The 17449-nt window shown below is 38.7% G+C and overlaps 1 protein-coding gene across 2 annotated transcripts; it reads right to left on the bottom strand.

The window, feature by feature from the left end:
• Positions 1-974: 974 nt before the first annotated feature.
• BNIP3L (BCL2 interacting protein 3 like) lies at positions 975-15499 on the bottom strand. Of its 2 annotated transcripts, none has more exons than XM_054804602.1 (6): positions 15300-15499; positions 9693-9879; positions 7882-7954; positions 5983-6086; positions 5041-5190; positions 975-3773 (listed from the first exon to the last, which is right to left on the bottom strand). In XM_054804602.1, exons 1-6 carry the CDS (start codon positions 15382-15384, stop codon positions 3725-3727), a joined length of 648 nt encoding a protein of 215 aa, XP_054660577.1. In that variant the 5' UTR covers positions 15385-15499; the 3' UTR covers positions 975-3724. The 2 variants fall into 2 exon arrangements, with proteins under 2 accessions (XP_054660577.1, XP_054660578.1); XM_054804603.1 differs by lacking the exon at positions 15300-15499 and adding an exon at positions 14703-14824.
• Between the last annotated feature and the right edge of the window lie 1950 nt (positions 15500-17449).

Genomic DNA, 17449 nt, shown 5'->3' with positions numbered 1-17449 from the left:
AGCATGAAAAGAAACCTGAAGACAGTCCTCAAACTCCATCAAAATGTGATTTATACTAGAATTATCTTAGTGCAAAGATACTGATGCTTTATGCAATATTATCTTGTTTTTATTCTTTTGCAAAACATTGCACTGCAACTAGAAAGTTTTGAAGCACACAATGAATTTTTTCCCCTGCAACACCTACTAAATAAATGTTTATCTCAGTTGACTGCAGAGAAACAATCTGCTCAAAACCCCTGTAACCCTGCTCTCCAAAGCAGTTTCAAAGTAGTAGTCATTCAAAACTTCAAGCCCAAGTAAGTCCTACTTTCTGAAAGTAGGATTTATAATTTTCTTAACCCTCAGAAAAAAAAAAAATCCCATTTTCACAAAGTTCTGGATTTTTACATTAAAAACCATGGAGAAGACTCACTGGGTAACTAAAATGGGCAGTAACAGTATCAGAACGATGACACTTGGAATGAACAACTCTTCATGCAATACTCCTAGAAATAACCAGTGCTCTTGAACCAAGAATATAGAGGCAGATTAACAACTAGGGTTTATGTCCCTTATTCTTTAATCTGCAAATTTAACAGAATTAGGAAGAGAAATACAAGGAGTACAATAGAGTCGACCAATTATACAAAATCTCATCAATTCTACTTTACATTTCATATGCCACTACATAATTTTGCTTTAAAAGTTTTCCTTGACAAGGTGCTGGAGGATTTGGTGCAGGTATACAATGGAAATATTTTTATTAAGTGCTTCAGGAAAAGAAGCAGATGATCCCAAGTCACTAAAAAAAAAAACCAACCAAAAAAACCCAAGCAATCTTTCAAAAAAATTATTCCAGTCTATGAACAGCAGCTTCAATGTTCATATAACCCAGAACACAATAGTTTCATAAAACATTATACAAAGTAGTCCTGTAAAAACAAAGAAAATAAAAAGAGAAGAAAGGCGCAGTACAAAGTAATTTCAGACAATCAGTTTTGTGAGAGCTTTAATGGCACAAAATGTTTATAAGCTACAACTTATACATGTACTGTAAACTGTATATAATGTTACAAAGTGCTAACTAATTTATGAAGAATGCATAATCACTTTGGCTCAGTTAACTCCAATATTTCAACAAATCTCAATTAAAAAATTTGAATTTCTAACAATCTTCAGCTTTCACCTTTTAAAACAGTAAGTAAATATGCATTTGCTGCAGTTAGGTTAGCCTGCTGCATTTTTAATGTGCGAGTTTATGCATTTTTTTTTCCTTGATCCTATTTACAAATATTCTAGGCCAGTTTTCACTGAATGTAAGAAAAATGAAGCCTGCATTTTTTTTTTCCAAAACTGTAAACAGGTATAAAGCTTTTTAAACAACATTTATCTTAACAAAACTTCAACTATCAATAGTTGAAACCCCTTTTCAAATTATACAACAATCGGTTTCTGTTCATTGTAAAACTAGAAGTTGTAGACTTTCATCCAAAGCTTATAGTAGGGTATCAATAAATACTGCATTGTATTATAGCAAGTGTTACAGTGATCATATACCCATTCCTCATCTATAGTTTTCACAATTTTTACTTTACGGCTCCTTCAAACATTATAAGCTGTGTTGATACTCTAGCCACAAGCTTGCAATATTATTTATCAGATATTCTGAAGAAGAGTTACCTTTTAATTTAGAAAGGGGTAATTTCCTCCCCCCCCCCCCCCAAGTACTCCCTACTTAGTAAAAACCTATTTTTCCACTATTCCAATTTCCATACAAAACAAGGTGCTGTAATTAGAACTGACAGTGTTTCAGCCTTTTCCCCGTAAAATGATGTACTTGATACTATCTAAAACACCCTTCACCACTTCCCCCTTCCCTCCCCCACCTTTGGGTGAAACCCAATATCCACGCTTGAAACAAATATGCAGTGGTAGGCAACTTGAGTGCCACTAGTATTCACAACTAAAAGAAAAAACGCAGATGTCTTCAACAGATTTTTTTGTTAGACTGCCCTTTCACCCTGAAAGCATTCTCTAACAGCATTCAGAAGTAGAGAAGAAAAATAAATACAGTTTAGCAGTGGATTTATACTTAACTTTTTTTTTTTTTTTTTACACTTCCTGGGAGCTAACAAAGTTCTTTTAAACCAAATCTCAATTGGTACTTAGTTTCTATGCATCAACTGTTTCAAGCGATCACTGCTATATCAAATAATCAACTTTATAAAGTCCAATGCAAGCAAACAATTATAGGTAGCTGTTCTCTCCAAACTGGCTGACTATATTTTCTTATCATTTTCTACAAGTCAGCCTAAAGTTTTTATTTAAATGAGATTTTTGCTAGTCTTAAAATTAGCATTGGTTCCCTAAATACTTAGTATTAAAGTCTATTTTATTTTTTTTTATATATTCATATATATATATATAAAAAGAGTATCCTATCCTTCAGAGTCATGCTACATGTTCTGAAATCCAATAAAATCTATTTAAGGACGTGACTGTCCCAATGCTTTGTAACAATTTGGTACTAAAGCTTCACATTTTGAAAAGAAGTGTCACTGAAGGAGGACAAGGCTTAATGTTCCCTAAGATAAAAGTTCAACAACATTAGTGAGAAGTCTACCTAACATGAGACATCACGAGTGACTTTCAGATTCCACGTATCCCCAAAGGAGATTGTACAGTAAACAGTGAGACAGGAATATTGACAACTCATTCGCAGAAGACATTTCAGAGCTTTACAACTTCTGAATCTCTACGTTCCCGCAAGATTGTCCCCCTTAAAGATAAGTCAAATGCTTTACCTTCTGAAACTGCCATATCGTCATAATTGTAAATGGTTCCACAACAAACAGAATCATATTCTTTTATACAGAGTCTAACTACACCTACAGCTGTTGGGTTTTTCCTTAATTTAAAACTACTTTTAAAAGGAAAATTTCACATTTAAAATTTTCCCTTAAGAAAACAGGTAAGGAAAAGCTTCTTCACATGCAAACAATGCAATTTTTCTAATATTTTCTAGGCATCAGACAGGTTTTCCTACAAGGAATAAGGAGCTGACTTCATAGAAAAGACAAGATTACAACAATTACCTAATATTAAAATACGCTGATGGATTTAGTTATCCTACTTTAAAATTTATGCAGTCTTTGCCTCCTGCAAATCAAATGGCATTAGCCAATACAAGGGGCCAAGTAAATTCCCCCAAAATGTGATTTAAACTGTATTTTATTGCCAGTGATTTCTTAGTTTATTTCACAACCAGCTTGTTTTTCAAAAGAAAAATTCATTTTTTACTCCAATCAATATCTTCCAAAGAGACTGTTAATTTTATCATCATAATACAGTCAACATTTATACCATGCACAACTGCAATTTAAGTCAGGTTGCACTAAGGAGGCAACAGCATCACTGATAAAATTAAAACTTGCTGGTGGCGTTTTGCATTGAGAAAAGCCCTTGCAACATATAGACAGTTGTAAACTCCATTCAGCAACTCTGACGTGTCTTGCAGGCCAAGAGGCAGGGGAATGGGAGGAGAGAGGGAAAGAATGTGGATAGCGAAACACCTCAGCAGAGTTCCAACACAATACTGAATTCCAGAGTTAGCGAAAACCTGGATACGTAAGGAAAGGGTGAAGTCAGGGTCATGCTTAAAATGGTCTCAAGTCAAATGTACTAAATGAGACAGTAACACCTTCACAGGTCACATGGATTTCCAGGTTTTGCAATCCAACTTTCAATAAGTGCTGGCTGAAGGTGTGGTCAGTCGTTTTCCAATGTAGATGCTGAAATAAAAAATATAAGGCATATCGTATTTCAGAGGAATACTCCCTGTTTTCTAAACAGTCCTCATGCACTGAGCTATTCTAATTTGTCTTTCAATTAAGTCTGATGAGATTCTTCCAAGGACTTCACTTGTCTTCCATAAAACTTCTTGAAGACTGAGATTTTCAGATGAGACTAGAAGGACTGATGCTATCGACATTCAATAAAAGTGCGTTTCTTCCAGTCCCAAGCTCATTTGAAAACCCCAGTCCAAAACCTTTTGTTTTGTTTGTAGAGTACCTGACACAGGGGCCCTGAAACTGCTGAGCAACACTCCCAGATTACTACAGTAAAACAAATAAAGTACTGCCTATAAAGGGAGGGGGTGAGCTTTAAAACACTGAGCATTGAGGATCTACGCAAATGCTGACCTCTAACAAATAAATCCAGGCAAGATTTAATTCGCCGCAGAAATACACAATTTTGCTATAGTACAAATACCTTACAATAAATTCTTGTAAGCTATCAAATAAATTAGGAGGACAGAATACATGAGAATATAGAGACATTTGAACTACACCCCCAGAAACAAATACAAAGCTAAATAAAAACATATTTTGAGTACGTGTCTTTGTCCCCATCACAGAAAAACATAAAATGGATAAACCTAACACAAGGATTTGAGCAAGCTCAGAGATTATGTTGGATTATGCAGGCAATGAAAACATTGCTGAGCAGAGTCGCAGCTGAACTTGCAGGACACATCCAGTATTTCATGTATCTTTCTTTAAGTATTGAAACTTTGACTTTCAGTAATATCACACAACCACAACATTAGACATCGGAAATTACAGAGTATGTGTCAAACACACAGAACTTCAGCATCGTTATTTGTACAATGTGTTTTGTAGTGGTTAGTAAAAGTTCCAGCAGTTTTCCACCTATTCTATTCTTACATATTGTAACCTGAAGCATTTAAGTAGAAGGTGTGAATAATCAAATGGCATGTTATAATTGCAAAGGTTATTTGCAAAATTCATGATAATTCATGCATTTTCAATACAAGAAACTTGATCTGTTCTAGAAATAAAACATATTAATGGCAGCAAAGTTTTAATTTCTGCAAAGTTTTCCTGCATTTCAAAAAGCGCACCAAGTCTATCTTGAGCAAGGTGTAACAATACTCTAGTTATTTTACATAAAGCCCTTTTCAGCAGGCACCTGACATACAAGTAAAGTGGAAAAGCCAGATGCAAAAGTTGAAGTGAGAATTAGATTAATACTTACCCTAGTCCCAAAGCCAAAACATGAGATATGAACAGAGATGGAATGAAAACCTTAAGAAATTCTGCAGAGAAAATGCCACCTTTTTTCATTGCTCCACTTTTTCTCATACTTAAAGACACTGAACGTTTAGGATGTCTGAAATGAAATTCCCTGAAAGAAGAGGGGGAGGGAAGGAAAATTCAACAAGATTTTTTTGTTTATGGGGTTTTTGAGGGTTTTCTTTCACACATATGCACACAGTATGAACATATTTTTTTTTAAGTGCAAAGAGCTAGAGATCAAAGCAAGAGATCCCTTACACAGAGTAAGGAATCAAAGAGAATAATAGGAGGTATTGTGGAGAGACCACTTACACAGACAGTATAGAGACAAAGGGAGCAGTAGCTGAAGAGAGAGGTAGGTCCGAGAGAGGGAATTTCAGGATGTGATTTGTTAGCAAGAGCCTCATTTTTTGTTCCAAACAGAGATACAGAAGTCTGCCAGATTTAGACAGCATCCTCTATTTTAATAAAAATGCTTTGCATTCAAGGATCTCAACGTTTCCCCTTCCGTGGATGAGCATTACATATTTTACATAGAAAGAAAAAAAGGTACAGAGAATTTAGGAGACTTGCTCAACACTATTCCATTCAATATGTCAAAACTAAATCCCATGAATCCCAGCTCCAAGTACCCAGCTCTCCCAGTAATTATAATTTTGTCAAGAAGCCCTGTAATCAGCTTGCTGTGGATTTATATTACTTTTAATAAAAAGGTAATTCTGTTGCTATTAAGATTTTCATACTTCATTGTTTTGACTTTTTATAGCCTCCCCAAAGAGAAATCTATCTTTTTCTAAGATGATGTTATTTGGAGAGCCAGAGTAATTCCATGCAATTGTGACCTATGATTCTTTTCTCCTTCATATAAAAGCATATTCATTAAAAAAAGAGTTTAACTCACTTGGGAGGAATGTTTTCAGGTCTACTTGACCAGTCTGACACCCAGTCAGCACTTTTCTTCAAAACTTCCAACTCCTTCTCTCCTTCTACTGCTTCTTCTTCAGACTGAAAATATACATGGGATAAGCCTTATAACACTCAATTAGCTCCTCCTTATGGTGTTAAATTGAGAGCAACAACAACAGTGGTAAAATGATAAACACCAAATGGTGGCACCTGATAAAAAAGCAAGTGTTACTGGACTACTGTAATTTAGAATAGATTTTATTATGCTAACAGGAGGATTTGCAGAAGTGAGTATACCACAAATTTTATTACTATATCCAGGACCTCCACATCATTGCAAGCTGTTTGGTTGTTTTTTGGTTTGTGGTTTTGGTTTTTTTTAAACTAACAAAAAAAGGATTATTTTAATCCTGAATGTAATAAACCAGCATTACGCAAAAAATATTAAACGAAGTTTTCACAAATGGCAAAAACTTTAAGCTGATGGCATTCGATTTAAAGCATACCGAACATGGCTAAAGCACAGCAAGACAGACAAATAAAAAGGTTTCAAAGGAAGTATTTTGACTTTTTTAAAGATGTTACTAGTCATTTAAAATTTATAATACTTGCAACTACCAGCTTCTACTGGGTGCATCCCAGATGCAGTAGGGAAAAGCAAGCACTTACTACAATTATCTTGATCCAAACATTTAACATTACATCATTAGATGCCAATGTTACCATATAGGAAAAAAAAACATTAGGCTAGAGAACACCTCTGACTTTGGTACAAATTCCTCCTTAGTATTAAAACAACTCCCTGAGTGACCCTTAGTAAAGTAAGATAAACAACTTAGAACATTACAGTGGGAACCATACCAAAACCAGAAGTAATCAAATATGACAGTCACAAAAGTGAGATGGCAATCGACAACTTCATTCAGATCGTTCTGGCTCTGTAGGGCAGAACTGCAACAGTCCGACTGTTCGGCCAGGTCTTTGACAAAATTAAATGCAAGGTTTCATTCTTCCAGGAATGCTTTTTATTTATACTGCTGAAGACAGCAAATTCTATTAAATGATCAAACTAAGAGCTCAGCATTAGTCTCCTCTCAGTTTGTATTATGGAGATTACTCACTATCATGTGAGCTGACTTATCTGTAGAGCAATAAACTGAACACCCTGAAATCTTGTGCAGCAATATAAACATTTAACAAACAAAGCAGGTTTGACACTCACAGTGCAAGCAGAGCGTCAAACTGACTGCTACTAAACAGGGCATTTCTCAGCTTTAGAGATGGAGCCTCATTTTACCCCTCACTCCAAAGCTATTAAACTCTACAAGTCAAATTTTAATTAATACAGAATGTAAGCCCAAGCAAAGTTTACTAACTCTGCCTTGTTTTTAAAAATAACTGTTCCAGAATGTGTTTTAATTTAATAAAACTTCATTCTGAAATCAACCTCTTAAAAGAAAAGATAATTTTGTTCATCTGATATAAGTTTGAGTGCACAAAAATTCTTTACCTATTAACAGGGAGGTACTATATAAAGTTCTAATAAAAAAGATTGAGTAAAAACCTGCAAGAACAAGTACAAGACAAGTAAACAGCCTTACCCAAATGACTAAGGGACACCTCCAAATTTTGAATAAACAAGGTTTATATAATTTATTTGCTTGTACTGCAGGTAACAGCCATGTTTAGGGTCTCACAATGGAAAAAAAAATGCCAGAAAGCAGTAGTTTAACGCATTTTTCTGACACATAAAATACATAACATTTTAGACCTTTTGACATGACAGAGAGCTTGCTCTACCGATCTATATAAACATATGATCTATATACAATATCAAAATTTAAAACATATTTTTAAAAAGTTAATGTATTTTAGAGGTTAATGAAGGAAATACCTGAGAACTACTGTCTTTACTTGTGTGCATTTCCACATCAAAAGTTATCTGTCCGTCCTCTTGAGGTGAAGGGCTAAAGAAAAATTGATTTCACGTCATTTTGTCATACTACACTTTGTCACTTAAAGAATCATTAGTGTAAATAGCATCTCAGTTGAACCATTTCCACATGCATTTCTGCACACTATTCAGACGAGTTACAGACTATACTACCCTTCAGATCACAAGTATCAGTAGAAGAAAATCTTCCAAAACCCCTCGTCCTTTTGATTTTTTCCCCATTTATAATCCTACCTTTCTCAACAGGGTCGATCATCCTTCCACTGAAGCAAAGAAAACATTGCCCTAAACTTCAACACAAAAGACGTACATCCCTTCCTTCTTTTAGAGAACGCTGCCAGTATTGTGAATTATACCTCTTTTTATGTCATTGCAAGTGGAAACATCACATGTAAAACACCTTTTAATGGTTGGTAAGAATATATATTCCTCTTGTTAGTCTCACTTTGAATATTAAAAATTTGGTAAGCTACTCAAGAAATTAATCAACTGTCACACCTGAGGCAAGGAAATGCTAGCAAATTTAAGACAGGAACAACACAAAATACTGTATGATGCACCAATGCAGGTCAGTCTCATTAAATTGCTAAGAGCATCTTCTTAACCTGACTTAAGCTTTCATGAAAAAGATGTATTTTAGAAATAGCCACAAAGAACACAAAGCACCACACTTAAGAGCAACTTACTGCTTAGAACTTTTAGAAAAGAACGCAAAATATCAAAGCACTTCCCCTTTCTTGTATGTTACTTCAACTGTCAGAAGGGGAAAAGAATTACCAAAAACTTAGCAAGTGGAAAATTAAGTTTAAAAAATAATAACAAAAAAAGGAATCTGTCTTCATTCACTTAAAATGTGGGTAATGATTGAAAAAATCCTATGCTAGTAAAAGAAAAAGAAATTATGCAACCATCATCTAAGCAAACATTCCTGGTTGGACTGGAAAGTACTAAACTACTGACAGCTAGTTTCTTAGCAACACAGATGTAACAAGCTTTATTTTCTGTAAGCGTAACCATTCTATCCGAAATACTAGTGTGGATTATTTTCAGTCTACTACATTCAGTAATTAAATCAGGCCTAACTAATTTTAAATAGCATTTATATCTGATCAACTGCTTATATAAGCTACACAGCAGACGTGCCAGATAGCATTCATCCAGCAAAACCAAAGGAGGCATAAGCAGGACGACAGCTAAAATTATATACAGAAACCACTCAAGGATTTCCAAAACTGCCCCAAGACTTCCTAGGAAAAAGGTGTAACACACACATAAGAATATCATAATGCTCACACGTGCCTCAAAGGACTATATTGTTAGGTAAGAAATATTTTGCCTTCACAGGAAAAAGGAGAATACTGAAAGCAGGGAGTACAAATTCTGAGAATCTTTTTTTCTATGAAGTTCAATGATATATTATGCTTGATTAAATATAAAGCACATGTACATAACATTATTATTAATAAGCCAGTAAAATTAGATTTTTTTTTTTTTTATAGCATATGTGTTTTATGACAATGTGAAATCTAACCGCGGTGTTGATCCCACTCCTGGATTCCTTAGCTTTCTGTAGCAACAATGTACTTTTCCAGTCAGATGTCTTATTTGATAGCCAGTTATCATAAGCCAGCCAGTACTCCAAATACTGGAGCATGACAAACTTAAGCCTGAGAAAAACCTTTACCCCCACGTTAACATCCACAGGATAGAAACTGCAATAAACTCATGCAGGACAGCAAACACTTCTTTACCTGTCACAGTGGGAACTACCTCTTGAACTGCTCTGTCCTGATTCATGTTGGGCATCCAGGAGAATTTTTTCCATGTCTCCATTGTGGATGGAGGATGATGAAGGGACATGTTCCAGACCTCCATTTTTCCCATTGCCATTATCATTGCTATTGCCATTGCCGTTCATCTGTAACTCCACCCAGGAACCTGTTGGGCCATCCAGATGTCATTTCATTAAAAGCAGTGGAACTAAAACCCATCTTAAGTTTATCAATTACACACAGAAAAAACCACAAATATGGTGAATTCAGATAACATACGCTGCTGCTGGGAGAAAGCTCATAAACACGTACTGAATACAAGAGTAATATGTTTCTTGCTCTTTCATCAACAAAAACACCCCTAAAAAGTTATGTTTTGTTGCTACCTACCTTCAGAGCTAGTCAAATAAAATGCCCCCTCTCTCCTCCACTATTAATACTTTAACAGGCCACGTTTCTCTCTGCAGTTTGAAGCTTCAGTTACCCATGTATCACTCAATTACACTAGTCACTCCACTTCCCTGTTCTACTTCTACGTTCCTTTTTGAAAAGGAATTTTCATCCCCTAGCCCCTTTCCATACAATTCCGCCATCTGCAATTTTATATTCTCCTTCTTCCCTCTACTTCCAAAGGCCCTGAATCAAACCCTGATTTTTATACGCATCAGGCAGACTGCCATTCTCAGGCCTCATTCAACTTTCTTTGCCCTAGCCCTCTAACAAACATCTCCCATTCAACACCATCTGCCACCTCTCCAGTCCTACCATAACCTTAATAAATGGGTCATACCACAATTAAAACCATCACAACCTTGAGGTAGGCATTATGTTTCCTTATACAGCTAAAGGACCATGCTAACATATATTTCATTGCAGTTAGATTAAAAGATTTCACTGCTAATAAACCAAAATAAAGAACTGAGTAGCATGAGAAATCCAGAGTTCTCTCACAAAGTAACAGTTAATAATTTCAATGCCATCACTTCAGCCTGCCTCTTTTTTCTTTTTTTTCCTTTCCTTAGCTGGGAAAGGCTGTGTAGCCTACAAGTTGAGATCTACTGGTTTTCCCTTTTTTTTTGGTAGTTGTAATTGTGGGATATCCACATGTGCACTGAGATTTGACAAAAGAGGAAGTGTGTATCATTGAATGATAAAAGCATCTGCTAAAGAGCTCATATACTCTGTAGTTAGGTTGAGAATTTTTGTTTTTAAATGTCTTCACATGTATTTAATGTACAGATTAACTAAATGCAAAACAGTATTTTTGTTCATTAGTAACGTTTCAATTCATAGGTTTTTGAAATATTCTTAATTCATACACATACCATTTAATATCCTGAGGGGTAAAGACAGAATAGACTTCTACTGTTCTATCTGTTCCAAATATTTAAATACATTCCCTATCCAACCACAATTTGAACCTTCTCATTAAAACATATAACAAGAATCATTTGACCATAGAGCCACTTTATTAACCATGATTATGGAGGGAAAGATCTCCAATTTCTCAAAAGAACTCTGTTTCCAATGCAACATTAATTCCCATTATTGGTCAGATAATGATTTCAGACATGTATTATGTGATCACAACTCCCATGTAATTTAATTTTCGCCACCTGAAGGTGAACGCTTTCAGGTTTTTTGTGTTTGGTTGATTTTTTATTTTTTAAAGTTCTGATATCTTCACTACTGAGGTAAAAATACTCGAGAAAGAAAAAAAAGAAAGCCTAAAGATACGAATACAACAGCTGAAACTGCTTTTTAAACATTATTGGTATAGGTTCTAAATTTTAACGCTGAGTTTATGACTTCTGAAATGCACCTTAGAGTGCCTGCACTTATTTCTATAGCAAAGATTTTGCTCTGAGAACCTTATCAGTGACACAGGAAGGGATGTATGTCATAACGAGTTCACCTATTTTCAACTTGATTTTGTGAAGCTGAAACAGAGTTTATCCTTAGTACCAATTATTACCTACACCATTATACCGATGACCACGGCAGCATCATACTCGTTAAGAGTCCTGGTGGTTTACAGCCTGGTTTCCCCGAGCTGTACACACAAACAAGGCATTTAGGGTGCGCACAGAGCTCTTGTGCACAATCATACGACGTACACCAACTCTGTACTATGTACTGGGCTTTTCAGATAACGAAGTATTAACTGGGAAAAGGTAGCCTTTGCTCAGACTAGTCAGCCAGAGACACAGACCATATTATTACGGATTTATGATGATTGCTGGTGTCTAAATTTCAAAATAAAAAGGCCACACAAAGAACTACATCAGGAAGGTGGATTTGCCTTGTAGCAACACCTTTACAGCAAGAGGCCACACCTTCAGAAAAGCATGTGGCAACTGCAGTTAGAAGACAGGCCAGAAAGCAGTATGTTACCCAATAACCATTTTGGAGTAGAGAGCATCTATTGGGAGAATTATAATGCTCAGGATCTGCAAAGACATCTGTTATTAAAAAAAAAATCAGCAGTGAGTGGCAAACAACGTGAAAAGAAGAGACGGCAAAGGTGGAAGGGGACGTCTTCTGCCGACCCCAAGCACAGGCAGAGAAAAGCCGAGCAGGAGGTGATCAGAACTGGTTACTCTGGTATGCAGCTACTAAACACACCTCCACAGCAGTTCTGATTATGTGCAAATAAAATCTTTATTAACGTTTATCCTGGACTGACAAAACTTGCTGTTTATCTAAAATGTGTTGTGGCCATACTAGGAAGAACACTTAAATTAAACTGTGAGTAAAGAGTCCCAACAAGTCAAGCAATAGTTTACATGACAAGCAGCACGTTCTCCATCTGACCTCACTTTTAATGAGTCAAAATACATTCAAGGATGCATAATCTGACATCAAGCTAAACATGCTGCATACTCCCACTGGCAGTCACAACCGGTTTGGGAGAGGGAGCCAGAGAGCCCTATTCAAAGACTCCGATTAAAGGGACATAAATCTCTGCTTCTTTGAAAAGATGCACAGGAATATATTTGAGAATAAACTGCAGAAGTAATACAGAGTGCTTTTTGCCCCAAGCTTTCTTCAAAACTAAGGAAGCTACATTAATCACCCACATGAGAACTCTTTAATTTTACCGTATTTCCAACTTGACAGTAAAACAGGAAATATGGTAGAATTAAGAGTGGTAGAATTTAGAAATATGGTAGAATTCTTCTCCCTTCATAAATCACATAACACACACTTTGGGGGGAAAAAAGAACCCAACTGTTTATATGAATGGTATTTTTCTCCAGAATTGTTCAAATTTTGACCATGCTCTAAGGCTAATTATTTCACTATGAATTGATATACACTGACTTTAATTACATGTTTTTCCATAACTGGTGGACTATTTAAACAACAGTAGCTAAACGTGCGGAGGAAGAAGGGTCTCATTTTGTTTATTCACTCTGTGATTTCACTTGGGTGGGTGGGAGATATCAAGAACAATTATATACATACATACATTTTTTATATATTTAGAAATACTCCAAACTCACAAGAAGTATGAGCCACAGTGAACTTCAATAAACTCAGAAATAGTACTTCTACAATGAAGTAGACCACTACTTTAAAAAAACCCAACCAAACAAAAAACTGTTCAGATTCCCATAATGGTAATTATTAAGCAGATTTTCCACAACAGAGCTAGATGAGTTCCTGCCTAAGGTGGGCTTTCTTCTTTTTGTTAATATGTAACCAAGCTTTATAATAATTAAAATATAGGAAGCATCTAGAATTCCCAGAGCAAGCAAGCCTTTTTTGTGTGTGTGTATATATATGAACCCAACAAAGCATAGGTTCAGTTACCAGTTTTATTCCTAGGTCTTCTGACCTTCGATTCAAGTGCTAAGGGATCTTTGAATGAAAAGCCCTAGACATGCACAAATGACATACAGAACAAAATGAATAAGTGTCTAAGCTCATTAGCCTAAAGAGGTTCACTGAAAAGCTTATATAATGGCAGAAAATGTACCTATAACACCAAAGCATTGCTGAGCGGCTGAACATCTGAAAGCAGGACTAAGCCTACATGGGAGCTGATTGGTTGCATTTGTTTTGTTCACTGAGCACAGACTATCAAACATTTCCTCTCGCACCTTGTGCTCACCACCTTCAGTAATCACATTGATTTTGCTAAGCCTTTACGTGCTGATCCAGCAATAAGATCTATGTGGGCAGATCCAGCACAGGCTTACAGTGCACTCATCTCTTGTTGCTCGTATCTTACAGCAGATTAATGTGTACCACAGAGTAAGTTAACATACTAACAGGAAACAAAAAGGAAATACTAAAATATAGAAGCATCAAAGATCATAATTTCTACAGTAAGCATCGAGTTAGGCACTAGGCATGTTGCAACTTTAAGACAGCATAATTGTTATTTAAGTATGCTAACAGCCCTGAATAATTTGCTAAAATACCTATTTGACTCAGGTGAACATTGTTGTAAACTGCCAACGTTATCTCAAGATGTAGTGTTACCATAACACAATAGCAGTGTTATGAAATGGGCATAGTTGATTCTTCTTTAATACAATTCCCATTGAGTTACAGGAGAACAACCAACCAATATATTTCGTGGTCAGTTTAACTTCATTGTAAACCACAAAGGTAACAGTTAATCATTAATGCAATTTATTCACCTCTTCAACTGCAGTATCCTTAATAATGACAAACAAATGAAAGGACACGTTGAAGTAGCTGTTTAAAACGAGGGAAGAGCATCTGCCAAGTAAGTACGAGAGCCTACATACAAACCACCGATGTGCCTTAGTAGTGTTATCCTAGGAACAAAAGGATGCAGCAGAGCAGCTGACATAGATGCCGGATATAGAGGAAAATAGCTCACGTCAGTGGTATTGACTCAGCCACTGAATAAACTCATTCCCACAGTCACGCTCCTCCCCCTACCCTGCTGTATCCCCATCTTAGCTGTTAGTATCAGCCACCGAATAAACTCAGTTTAACCACGAAACAAACCTGCTCCTGCTCTCCTCGGCTCGCACCGAGCCACGGCGCTAGCTCGTTCCTCCGGCTGCGCTCGCCGTGGCCGTTTCACCTCAGCCACCAGCGCTGCTGTGAGGAGCAGCCCGGCCCCCAAACCCACCGGCCGCGGCCCTCCCCACAGCACCCCGAGCGCTCACCTCATTTTTGGCGCGCAACCCCCTCCGCGCATCCCCCCTCCACTTTCCCAGCCCCGCATCCGGCGGCTCCCGCTGCCCCCAGCGCCCCAAAGCCCCGCGGACACCCCGCCACCCCTTTCCCGAGCCCGCTCCCCGCCAGGCAGCCCCCGGCGAAGCGCTGCCGCCCCCCGCGGCCCCTCAGGCCTCACCACCCGCCTCTTCCTCGCAGCCCCCCCCACCCCCCCCCCCCAGCGGGCACCGCCGAGCCAATTACGCCCGTTCCGCCGCCGATTGGCCCCCGGCGGCTCGCGCGACCCCGTCCTCCGCCAATCGCGGCCCGGGGAAGGGGGGAAGGGGGTCGCGGTCCCCGGGGCAGCCCTCACAGCACCCCCTTCCCCCCGCCCGGCCCCTTTATTTGCGCCCGTTTCCATACGGTAACGGCGGCCGCACTCACTGTTGAGGCCCGGCTCGGTGTGCGTCCCCTCAGCCGGCGGGTTGTTGTTGTTGTTGTGCTGCGGCGGCTCCTGAGGGTTGGACATGGCGGCGCAGGAGCGGCGGCGACTGAGGAGCCGCTGGGGCTGGGGACAACAACAACAAACCTGGACTCCGCTCCGGGCCCGGCCACCCCGCCTCCTTCGCACTGCGCAGGCGCGGGTCGCGCCGCTCCCACCCTCCGCCGCTGCGCACGCGCTGCCCGCCGCGGGGCGCGTGCCGCGCAGCATGGCCGCTCGCCGTCTTTGCGCACGTCCCGCCGCCCTCCGTCGCGCGTGCGCCGTGCGGGCTGTGAGGGAGAAGGCGCGGGAGCGCGGCGAGGCGTGAGCGGCCGTCAGCTCCGGGCGGCTCGTCCGCCCAAAGCCAGCGGGAAATGCGGGCTGGGGGCGCCTGGCCATCCCCACACGGCTCCCTGCAGCCATCGGACATCACCGGTCCCGTTCCGCTTCCAGACAGGACGAGATCAGCCTCACAACTCCCCGCTGTCAGCCCGTATCGCGGTAGCCATCGAGCCTCCAGCTCAGGCGTGTTTCCACATGAGAGACTGCAGCAAATCCTCCTCCCCAAGCACAACGGGCGTGAGGTAACCTGTCAGACCTGCACGGCCTAATGGTATAAGTCTCTGAACGCTTCTTTCCCCTCTCATCAGTCTTCCTTTTGCCTCAGATAATTGTAAGCCAGCTAGTAGGCCATGAAACATAGTTAAGACACTCTGAAAGAACTAATGTTTTTTTAAGATTAATAGCCATCTGAAATAATAGTGTTTAGCAGACAAACCAGCATCGTGCATGGCAGGTTTTTTTACCATTGGCAGACAGTTAAAATAGAGAAGATGGCATCTGTGTAACAAGGTCAGGCTTATTCTTAACTGGGATGCAAAAGTATAGCTACAAAAAGTGAAATTCTTAGTGCACCACGGTTTCCTTTCCATATGACAACGAAGAGGCAACCTCAGGCTATTTATGTGCATACTGCTGTACTGAGAATGGAAGTAATGCTGAATTTCCATGGAAGAGACTTTCAAATGCAGCACACTATGGATGCAAACATCTACCATTACCCTGCTGAGGTTTCTTCAGTTGCACATGAGTAGCTTCTGTTCCAATTATCTATTCTAAGTAGCTTTTATGAAATTATCATATATAGAAAATAAGGTTCTTCTAAATTATTAAAGATAAAAGCTAATTTTATCTTGAAAACCAAATGAGTCTATTCCTCAAGGCAGAGTGACTTTTCATAGATACTTGGTACAGCAGTTAGAAGAAACAGCAGAAAGGTTCTGCTATTTCTCACCTCCTTTTTCACTGATGTTCTGTACCAAAAAGAACCAGTGAGACTAAATTCCTCACAGATGACTTTTTAATTTGCCTTCACAGCTTGAGAAATGAACTTCACTAACTTCACTCCGTTTGACATCACTTAAACATCAAGGTTTACTTTGAGGCCTAGAGCCTTTTTGGTGGAACTTTGTAAGTTAAGTCCCATCTCGCACACCTATGTAAGCATTTTGCTTCCCAACAGCAGTAAAGGAACCTTCTACATCATAAACCCCTCCCATCAGCAGCCACAGTAATATAAATTGTGATTTTTTTTACATTACTGTACCCACGGTAGGAGTTCAGTAACAGTAATACCCTCAGAGACTGCAGCCGCATCTCCATTTCTTTTGTTATGTCCCCATTACACATGTAAAGAAATCATCTTTTCTGTTTTTGTCAGAACTATTTCAAGCCTGTATGTACAGCTGTTGCAATCGTCCCATACTAGAATACTACTTTCAAACTTTTTTCATCTTCTGTCCATCTATGCTATGTAGACAAGTGTCCAAACACCAAAGTCTGGACATTTGAAATCTGCCTTTCATAATGCTGACTTTTCTTACCAAATTGACTTCATACCTTGTGTGACTGTACCGAATGTCTCATCTTGTGGAAAATCTGGATGTCCCTTGGACATCATTGGAACAGAATTAGTTACATGTGGTAAAAAGAAAGCAGTAATTTAAATAATTTAATAAAACAGCTGGTTATACGTAGAAGGGCTGCAGATACATTCTAGAGTGGAAGCAGAACAATGAGCTACGTAGGATTTTGAATAGAAAACTTGCCTAGG

The sequence above is a fragment of the Grus americana genome, chromosome 26 (genome assembly GCF_028858705.1).
Source record: "Grus americana isolate bGruAme1 chromosome 26, bGruAme1.mat, whole genome shotgun sequence".
NCBI lineage: Eukaryota > Metazoa > Chordata > Aves > Gruiformes > Gruidae > Grus > Grus americana.
Note: the sequence above shows the minus strand (reverse complement) of the source record. Positions and strands in the feature narration are given on the sequence as shown.